This window comes from Plasmodium reichenowi, chromosome 8, assembly GCF_001601855.1.
Source record: "Plasmodium reichenowi strain SY57 chromosome 8, whole genome shotgun sequence".
NCBI classification, from domain to species: Eukaryota; Apicomplexa; class Aconoidasida; order Haemosporida; family Plasmodiidae; genus Plasmodium; species Plasmodium reichenowi.
Window position 1 is genome coordinate 116,238 of NC_033653.1, and position 10,943 is coordinate 127,180.

Sequence of the window (10,943 nt, forward strand, 5' to 3'; positions counted from 1 at the left end):
ATAAAAAAAAAAAAAAAAAAAAAAAAAAAAAAAAAAAAAAAAAAAAAAAAAAAAAAAAAAAAAAAAAAAAAAAAAAAATGGATGAATAAATGAATGTATAATATTTTAATATGTATATTTAATTATTATTATATATAATTATTTTTTATATTTTTAGATTATTATGTTTTTTAAAAGATTTAAAGGATATTTTAAATTGTGCAGGAAAAATATGTATGAACTGTCTCCTTCCCTTATGATAAAAGAGGTATTAAAAATAAATAAATATAAATATCAAAATGTATATATATATATATATATATATTTATTTATTTATTTATTTATTTATTTGTTTTTTTATTTTTTTTGAAGGGAGAAGTACTACATGAACTTGTTGTCCGTTTATTAAATCATTATACCAGTATAATAAAAATAAACAAATTTTTTTATAAATCCTTTAAGAAAAATATTTATGTAAGCTTATAAACTAAACAGACAAGCATATATACACATACATACATATATATATATATATATATATATATATATTTATTTATTTATTTATTTATTTATTTATTTATTTTTATTTGTGTAGAATTTTAATCTCCCTGTAGAGGAAAACAAAATGGTAAATCATAAAATTGAATATGTAAAAATATTTACAAGTGCATTTGATAAACAAATATATGACATACATAAACGTTTTATATATGTTATATGATTATATATATATATATATATATATATATATATATATATATATATTTTATATATAGATATATATACTTAAGGAGATATATTTATTATTACATTTCCATATAACTCACATATGGATAACTATAAAAGAACATACAGAAGAATTAAAAAATATAAAAAATAAAATAACACAAGAAAATAATTTCTTCGATATATTTATGTAAGTGAAAATAATATATCTTTAAGGCTGCATGTTATTTATAATTTTACCTATAACTACGTTATACATAATATATATATATATATATGTATGTATGTATGTATGTATATTTTTTTGTGTAGATCATATGTAATTAAAAATTTAGGCACGGGAGATATGACCCCCGCATTATTTGAGAAAATTAAAAATGTAGAAAAGAAAATAACAAATGGGTAAATATTAAAAGATAATAAATTAAAAATTAAAAATTAAAAATATAAGCATTGCAATATTATATGTATATGAATGTACATATATATATATATATATATATATATATATATGTATATTTTTTTTTTTTTTTTTTTATTTTATAGAAAAGAATCGAGCAGATCAAGTAACGTCTTAAAGCATATAATTATTCCTTTAATCATTTTACGACTATATTCATTATATTTTATTATTTTTTTATTTTTTTATTTTTTTATTTTTTTTTTTTCTTAATTTGAGCAGTTTCCTTATATAAGTGGAGAAGTTTGATTAAAATAAATACAGAGATAGATTTGAAACATGGAGGGGTAATCAAATGGACATATATATATATATATATTGTAATATATTTATGAAATGATAAATATTTAAAAAATTTCTTTTTTCTTCTTTTCCTTAGGAGGTACCTTTATTACAGATCTTGTCATTTCCATATGACGAATTTTTCAAGTAACAAAAAAAAAAAAAAAAAAAATACATTTGTCAACGTATACATATATATGTATATGTTCTTTTTTTTTTTTTAGCGAACTTATTGAAGAAAATTATAATGAAGAAAATATATTTAAAAAGTCATCTTTGGAGATGTACAAAATATATTCCAAGTATTGTTATTCTATTAATCGAAAAGAAGTGAAGGAATGTGTGGGTGTGCACTTGAAAAGTAAGAGAAAAAAGAAAATAATAATAATAAATAAAACATATACATATATGTAATATATATATATATATATATATATATATATATATATATATATGTGTATGTTTGTTTGCTTTTGTATGTATTATCTTTTAGGGACGTGCTTATACCAGGAAAATAATTTTATTCATAAAGTTCTACAATTTTTACAAGCCAAAAAATGTAGCCATATTTGCATGCTCAGCATTGAACAAAATAACATTCTCACAAGCTCAAATATTCTCGTCAACATTTTTAACAAGAAAAATCAAAGAGATAAACAATTTGCTTTTAATTTAATTGTTCATTATTATATAAAGGAAAAGGGCAAGGATACTTGTGAGATGCATGATACTGATAAAAATATTACACAAACGGAAAATCAACACATGCACGACCAGGTAAGTTATGATAACTCTTCTATTCCTATTCTAGACATACAAAAAATCATAAGTGAAAAAAATGAAAGTGAGGATGAAATCAAAAGTATGCATAGTCTTCTTAATGATGATAAAACAAAGAATATGGATGCTAATCAGGAACACGAAGAAAATAGTATTTTATTTAAAGATGATATAAGTAAGGAAAAAATCAAACTCTCTGATGAAGAATCCACTTTTGAAGACATGAACATTGAAGTGTTAAATATGATCAAAAAGATATATGAAGAAAAGGAAAAAAAAAAACTTGAACGTAAAAGGAAAAGAGAAAAAAAAAGAAAAAAAAAAAAAAAAGAAAAAGAAAAAGAAAAAGAAAAAGAAAAAGAAAAAGAAAAAGAAAAAACAGAGGCAACTTCGCAAAATGTACAAGGTGTACAAGATATACATAATGTACAAGATATACATAATGCACAAGATATACATAATGCACAAGATACACATAATGCACATGAGATACAATATAATGATAGCAAGACGATTATGTCACCTGATTTAAATAATGACACAAATAAGAAAAGAGAAATACACATTAATAATAAGATCCCTAATCCTAATGATGGACGTAATGAGGATAACACTACTATTTTAGATGAGAAAAGAAAATTAGAAGAATCACAAAATGAAGAAAAGAATAAATGTCCCTTTCTCGAAATAGATGACCATATATTTGAAATAAACGATAAAGATCATTTGAATTATATAATGCGTAGTTCTATGAATACTTTTAATTGTGCTTTATCAAAAAAAATATTAATACAAGGGAAAATATTTATTACGATGGATGGTATTTATTTTATATCTCTTTTTAATTCCCTTTTTTCCAAAAATACAATATTAAAAATAAAATATGTAGACATTGTATCTGTTGAAAAATTAACAATTCTTCATTTTTTAGCGAACTCAATAAAAATTATAACGAAATATAAATCTTTTGTATTTACATCATTTGTACATCGTAACCATTGTTATAATTTAATTATGGATATGATATATGAAAATAATAATACTCATATCATTCCTAAAAAAGGAACGGTTATAATTGACAGGTATCATGAATATGATACCGATGAAAAAAATGATCTTAGCGATGAAGTGGATAATACAAATGACATTAATTATCATATAAAAGAGGGTATCAATACTAGTGATAAGATATATAAAGGTGACATTATTAATGATTATAAAAATAATCATATTATAGACCATTATTTGAAAGATAATGAAATGCTCACTGATTCTTCAAAAATTAAAAATGATTTTCTTACAAATATAGAAAACAATATAACAAATGGAAAGTGTCCGATAATGCATGTATCTAATTACACGAATGACAACAATATAATTTATGTTGAAACGATAAACAAATACTTACCTTTAAATATTGATACAGAAGAAAACGAAATACTAAAAAATAACAATTTTATAAATTGTACAAATTATATTGATAGTTTATTTATTAATCGAAACTTTAAAGATATTTTTCTAGATATTTATTCCAATTTACAAAATCAATCTAATCCATTATTAAAAAGTGTACTAGATAAAAAACCATTAAATTTATCATATGAACATATCAAAGATATAAAAGACCTTATGTATAATAAAACATTTTTAACATACACAACGGAATATAATATCTTATTATTTAATAATGAAACGAAATTAATAGGTTTACCTGATAGATCGAATGTCAAAGAAATTTTTATGTTTTTTTTTTTTAAAAATAATATTATTATTCAAAAAATTATCACACTTTTAAGTAATATACCTTTAGCGGGTTCATTCAATACAGTTGTTACATTAAATATACATAATGTTAGGAACCAAAATACAAATAATTATTATACACAAATCGATTTCTCATATGATATCGAATTTGTTAAAAGTACATTCTTTAAAAATCATATTAAAAATAATGCTTTGCCCAAATTGGAAAAATCAATTAAAGATTTGAAGGATTATACAAAAGAAGCTATTTTACAAATATATCAACATTATGATAACCAAACAATAAATAATAATCATGTAAATCCTGACCAACAAAATAATATGAACCAAAAAAATAAAAGTCAAAAATATCAATCTTTTACATTCAAAAACAATATACATATGGCCAAGACCGACCTTCAGCATATGACTATAAATGAACTTCGGGAATATTTTAAGCATGATTTTAAATCTGTGGATCACTTATCATCATATACTCCACGTAAGTAAAAAATTTATTTATATTTAATATATGTTTTATACGTTATCCTTACCTTATTTTATTCTATTTTATTCTATTCTATTCTATTTTTTCCTTTTTAGTCATGTACTTTTTAATAGTATCCATTACGGCATTTGTAATTTACAAATTACTTGATATAAAATATCATTTTTGAAATGAAAAATGGAAATCTTAACAACAATCATGAACCCCAGAATCCAAATTGTTTATATGTAAACATATATATAAACATATATATAAACATATATACATACATATATGTATATGTATATATTGTGCATATATATATATATATATATGTATATATTTTTTTTTTTTTTTTTTTTTTCTCCTTTTTTGTCATATTTTTATATTCGCTTAATATTTGATTTTTTTAAAATAACCCCAAACTTTTTAAATAATAAATTAAATATCTAATATATATTCTATACGTAATTAGAAGTACAATTTTATAAATTCCTTTTTATTTCTTATATTAATAAATACTATAAATATAGGTTTATTATATATATATATATATAAATATGATATATATATTTTTTTTTTTCCCTTACATTATTCTCATTAAAGATTAAGGACCACATTCCATATTACATTTAGACACTTTTGAAAAAGAATTATTATTATTATTTTTTTTTTTTTTTATAATTTTATCAATATATTGAAATATTATTATTACAAATAAAAAGAAATATACATATATATATTTTTTTATCAGTAAAATTTTATTGCGATACCTGAAAATAATTTTTTTTTTTTTTTTTTTTTTTTTTTTCTTTTTTTTTTTTGAAAGGGCAAAAATAAAATATAAAAATTTATAAATTTTACCTGAACAATTCATATTTTTTTTTTTTTATTGACAAGCCGAAAAAAAAAAATAAATGTATATATATTTTTAATTAAAATTATAAAGCTTTAACATATAAGAAAAAATATATATATATATATATATATATATATATATATATGTATATATTTATTTTAATATGTTTTTCATTTTATAATTATCTTATCTTATCTTATCTTATATTATATTATATTATTTTATTATTTTTTTTTATTATTTTTTTATTTTTTCGGCGTGTGTATAATATATATAACATGTATTTATTTATGTTTGTATAACTTAAAATTCTTTCTTATACCTTTTGTTATACATTGTAACTTATTTTATATTTTCCATCTCTTAGGTTTTATTTTTTTAATTTTAATTTTGATTTTCTCTTTGAGCTGTTGAAATGCCGAGAGAAATTATCACACTTCAATGTGGTCAATGCGGAAATCAAATAGGTGTGGAATTTTGGAAACAGCTATGCAATGAACATAATATTGATCAAGAGGGTATACTAAAAAATAATAATTTTTTAAATGAAGATAGGAAAGATATATTTTTTTACCAAGCCGATGATGAACATTTTATTCCGAGGGCTTTGTTATTTGATTTAGAACCTCGTGTAATTAATAGTATCCAGACTAGCGAATATCGAAATTTGTATAATCCTGAAAATATGTTTATTTCTAAAGAAGGTGGAGGTGCAGGTAATAATTGGGGATGTGGATATAGTCAAGGACATAAAGTAGAAGAAGAAATTATTGATATGATTGATAGAGAAGTAGATAATAGTGATAATTTAGAAGGATTTATATTATCTCATTCAATAGCTGGTGGTACAGGTAGTGGTATGGGTAGTTATTTATTAGAATTATTAAATGATAATTATTCAAAAAAAATGATTCAAACATTTTCCGTATTTCCATTATTAACAAATGAAAGTAGTGATGTAGTTGTACAGCCATATAATAGTATATTAACATTAAAAAGATTAATATTAAGTACAGATAGCGTGGTTGTAATAGATAATACATCTTTAAATAGAATATTTGTAGAAAGATTAAAATTAAATAATCCTACATTTCAACAAACTAATACAATTATATCTAATGTAATGTCTGCATCAACAACAACATTAAGATATCCAGGAAGCATGAATAATGATATGATAAGTTTAATATCTTCACTTATAATTAATCCGAAATGTCATTTCTTGATAACTTCTTATACACCTATAACAATTGACAAACATATATCGAATGTACAAAAAACAACTGTTCTAGATGTAATGAAAAGATTACTACATACCAAAAATATTATGGTATCAGCACCTGTTCGAAGAGGGATGTATATATCTATTTTAAATATAATAAGAGGAGAAACAGATCCTACACAAGTACATAAAGGTTTACAAAGAATTAGAGATAGAAAATTAGTTAATTTTATCAAATGGAATCCAGCATCTATACAAGTTACATTAGCTAAACAATCACCACATGTAGTATCTCAACATAAAGTATGTGGATTAATGATGGCAAACCATACATCTATATCTGCCCTATTTGAAAGATGTGTAACACAATTTGATAGGTTATATAAAAGAAGAGCATTCTTAGAAAATTATAAAAAGGAATCAATGTTCTCAAGTGCTGATGGACAAGGTAACTTTGAAGAAATGGAGTCTTCAAAAGAAATCACACAAAATCTAATTGATGAGTATAAAAGTGCTGAACGGGACGACTATTTTACTAACACATATATATAATTTTTTTTTTCTTTTTTATACATTTTATTATAAAACATAAACATGAAGGTATGTCCATATGTGTATGAAAATATATATCCGAGTATACCACATGGGCGATGAACTTTTTTCCATTTTTTTTTTTTCCTTAAATATGAAAATTGTAATTATAAATAAATAAATAAATATATATATATATATATATATATATATATATATATATATATATATATATATATATATATATTTATATATGTATATTTATTTATATATATTTACATATGTGCAATTATTCTACACATAAGTAGATTTATTTTTATTTTATTATTATTTTTTTTTTTTCATTGTACTCTTAAAAATTCAACTATATATAACTTATAGATATCTATTTTATTTTTTTAAAATATTATTATTTTTATCATTGTTTTTTTGTTTAAGGTAAATATATATGTTATTTAAAAAAAAATATATATACATATGTATACAATACATAAAATAAATAAATAAATATATACATATATATATATATATATATATATATATATATATATAAATATATGCACATATATTTATATTTATTTATATGCCCCTGTGGTGGAAACATTGGGTAACACCTAAAAAATATACAGATAAATTTTTTTTTTTTTTTTTTTTTTTTTTTTAAATAACTTCTTGGGATACAGCGTCCCTCATTTTTATACAATCACCACATACATCCAGCAGGTGGAAGTAATGTTGAAGGGTAGACATAATCAGCTGAATTTAATACACATGGAAGAATATATGGTTCTTCATATTCAACACCTTTACTTGTAACCTTAACGATTTGTATAAAATTGGATGAAGTAGCATCTCTAAAGTATAAAATTCTTAAGCATTCATTTATTAATATTCGTGCTTCTTCTTCTGTCATATTATCTTTATAATGATCTCTTAATAATGTAAGAGCGAAATATCTAGCATATCCTGTAGTAATATAATCATCACAAAAATTTGTTCCATGCATATCTACAAATCCAATATATAAATCATCTTTATGAATTTCTTTATATTCTTCATTGTTTTTATATTCATTATGTTCATCATCATTTTTTTTATTTGTATATAATAAAACATTATCATCATTATTATCATATTTTTGTGAATTTATTCCTGCTATAATTATATTATTAAATAAGGGATCTATCCTATTTTTTCTAACATAAAATACTCTACTTACATACGAATGGTAATGTTGCGGTGTATACATATCTTCTTTTCTTTTCTTCTCACTTAAATTATTAATATTCTTACGTGTAAGTAACTCATGCAAATATTGAGCATCAGCTAGCTCACCACTAAAACCCATAACCGTCTTATTATTTATTTTAAAAATTCTTTCGACATTCTGAAATTTTGCATAACTACCATAGCTAGCTAAAATAGGGAACAGGAAAAAAAAAAAAAAAAAATAAAAATAAAATAAAATAAAATAAAATAATAATAATATATATATAAATATATATATGTATGTATATATATAAACATGTGAATATATACAAATGGTATGCACATATATATATATATATACATATATACAATTTTATATGCTTATATTTTTATTTGTTACCTTTTCTATCTGCAGCAATCATTATACCGTGTTTGTATTTTATAGCTATCACGGATGTACCTGTTACTACTGGGCCTAAGGTCATTTTTGTTTCTTTCTTTTTTAATATTACAAATGTATGAAAAACTACAAAAATATTTAATATTATGTAATATATATATGATATGATATGATATATTATATATATGTTTTATTATATATATATATATATATGTTGTATATTTTTCATTTTATCTTTTTATTTATTTTATGTGCAAAGATATAAATTAAATAAATATATATATTCCATATATATATTTTTTCTTTACCTCTTTATATTTTATTAAATAAAAAAATATATATTGTTTTGTTTTTTGTACAAATTTATTATATCATAATATATTATGCTTATCGATATTTGTTAATTTTTACTTTCTTACAAATAACAATATATTTATATATAAACAAGAAATACAATAAAATATAATCCAATATATCAATTTTTTTTATTTTTTTTTTTATTATTATTATTAAAATTAAAAAGGATATTTATAAATACACATATAAATATATTCAAGGAAAAAAAAAAAAAAAAAAAAAAAAAAAAAAAAAAAATATTAATTAGAGGTATTAGAATATAACATATATATATAAATGTATATATGTAATATTTTTTATTTTTACGGATATAAAAAATATTGTACATATATAATATATATATATACTGTATATAATATATATATATATATAATTATATTTTTATACAATATTTTCATATTTGTATTTTTATAAAATATAATATTTTTTAAAAAAAACAAAAAGAAGGAAAGAAAAAAAGAAAATCATATATATAACACTTTTATAAAATTGTTCTCCCCATACAGAAATTTATAATATAAACAATTTTTTTTTTTTTTAAACCAATAAGGAAATTATAAAAAAGAGAAACATTTTTTTTAAATATATTTTAATAAATGTAAATTAAGTTATTTTTTTTTTTTTTGTATCCTTACAAAAATGTATATATGTATAAATATAAATAAATAAATATATATATATATATATTTTTTTTTTTTTTTTATTGTATATAAGGCAAGTACCTCTGTATTTTTAAATATACATATAAAGATTATTTAAAAAATGCATTTACGTTTATATAAATACATTTAAAAACTTAAATATGGTTAAAGTGAGGGGGGAAAAAAAAAGAAATTCTTATTTCATCATCTTATATGAGGTTTATAGATTTAATAATTAAATATTAAATGAAATCAACATGTTCTAATAAGTAATATTTATAATATACCCCATATATATATATATATATATATATATATTATAATGTGTTGTTTTGGTTGTATTCATATTTATATAAATAATAGATTCTTACAAAGATATAAACGAAAACCTTTTCCTTACGCGTAGATTGGTTGTATTATATATCATAGTAATTAATATAAAAATATATATACGTATTATATTATTATTCGTATGTTTCACATATATATATATATATATATATATATATATAAATATATGTGATGTAAAGGATATGATGATATATATATGTGATATGACCACATATTAATATATGAGCTTGGTTCCACAAATTCATGACAATAACAGAAAAAAAAAAATGAGTTTATTATATATTATAACATATGTAAAGGAATATTAAAAAAAAAAAAAAAAAAAGCATATATATATTATATATATATATATATATATATATATATATATATATATATATTTAATATTTTTATTTGTTAAATACAATAAAGTCGTATATAAAAATTAAAATATACTACTTTTTATTTATATATTTAAGGTTTTCCATACTTTATAATATCATGCATAACAGAACTATATTATACCATAAACCTTTATTCATTTTTTATATAACAAGAAATATATATATATATATCACATGATTTTTTATTTATTTATTTTATTTTTTCTTTTCATAATATTCATCATTTTGATATTGATCCTTCCCTCTTTTTATTAATTTTTTTTATATCATAAATATAATAAAAATAATAAATTTACAATACAGTTATTTACATTTTATTATTATTTTTATTATATATGCCTCCTCAGGGTCTTTAAAAAAATAACAAGGTAATAAAGGTGACCTTTAAGTTTTCTACAAACTTTTTATTTCAGTTTTTTTTTTTTTTTTCATCATTGGAGGTTCAACCATAAAAATGGAAGGATCAATGAAAAAAAAAAAAAAAAAAAAAAAAAAAAAAAAAAAATATATATTATATTATTATTAATTATATA

The 10,943-nt window shown here is 19.7% G+C and overlaps 3 protein-coding genes and 1 non-coding gene across 4 annotated transcripts in view; 2 read left to right on the forward strand and 2 right to left on the reverse strand.

Annotated features, from left to right (window-relative positions):
* The window catches only part of PRSY57_0803200 (hypothetical protein), a gene marked incomplete at both ends in the record, with an annotated part of 6,518 nt that extends 1,871 nt beyond the window's left edge, over positions 1-4,647 (forward strand). The window contains 11 exons of the mRNA XM_020114703.1: positions 158-247; positions 352-453; positions 575-607; positions 756-895; positions 1,018-1,107; positions 1,252-1,271; positions 1,388-1,452; positions 1,545-1,594; positions 1,672-1,808; positions 1,941-4,472; positions 4,574-4,647. Of these exons, the coding sequence (XP_019970543.1) occupies positions 158-247; positions 352-453; positions 575-607; positions 756-895; positions 1,018-1,107; positions 1,252-1,271; positions 1,388-1,452; positions 1,545-1,594; positions 1,672-1,808; positions 1,941-4,472; positions 4,574-4,647 (3,333 nt within the window). The remainder of the gene's footprint in view (positions 1-157; positions 248-351; positions 454-574; positions 608-755; positions 896-1,017; positions 1,108-1,251; positions 1,272-1,387; positions 1,453-1,544; positions 1,595-1,671; positions 1,809-1,940; positions 4,473-4,573) is intronic.
* A 1,084-nt stretch (positions 4,648-5,731) lies between these two features.
* On the forward strand, positions 5,732-7,090 carry PRSY57_0803300 (tubulin gamma chain, putative; the record flags this gene model as incomplete). The annotated part of the gene is made up of 1 exon (XM_012906977.2): positions 5,732-7,090. One exon carries the CDS (start codon positions 5,732-5,734, stop codon positions 7,088-7,090), a length of 1,359 nt encoding a protein of 452 aa, XP_012762431.1.
* A 682-nt stretch (positions 7,091-7,772) lies between these two features.
* On the reverse strand, positions 7,773-8,763 carry PRSY57_0803400 (proteasome subunit beta type-4, putative; the record flags this gene model as incomplete). Its single annotated transcript, XM_012906978.1, has 2 exons — positions 7,773-8,485; positions 8,679-8,763. 2 exons carry the CDS (start codon positions 8,761-8,763, stop codon positions 7,773-7,775), a joined length of 798 nt encoding a protein of 265 aa, XP_012762432.1.
* Positions 8,764-10,747: 1,984 nt separating this feature from the next.
* On the reverse strand, positions 10,748-10,878 carry PRSY57_0803500. The gene has a single exon (XR_002204057.1). It is a non-coding gene (non-coding RNA).
* Between the last annotated feature and the right edge of the window lie 65 nt (positions 10,879-10,943).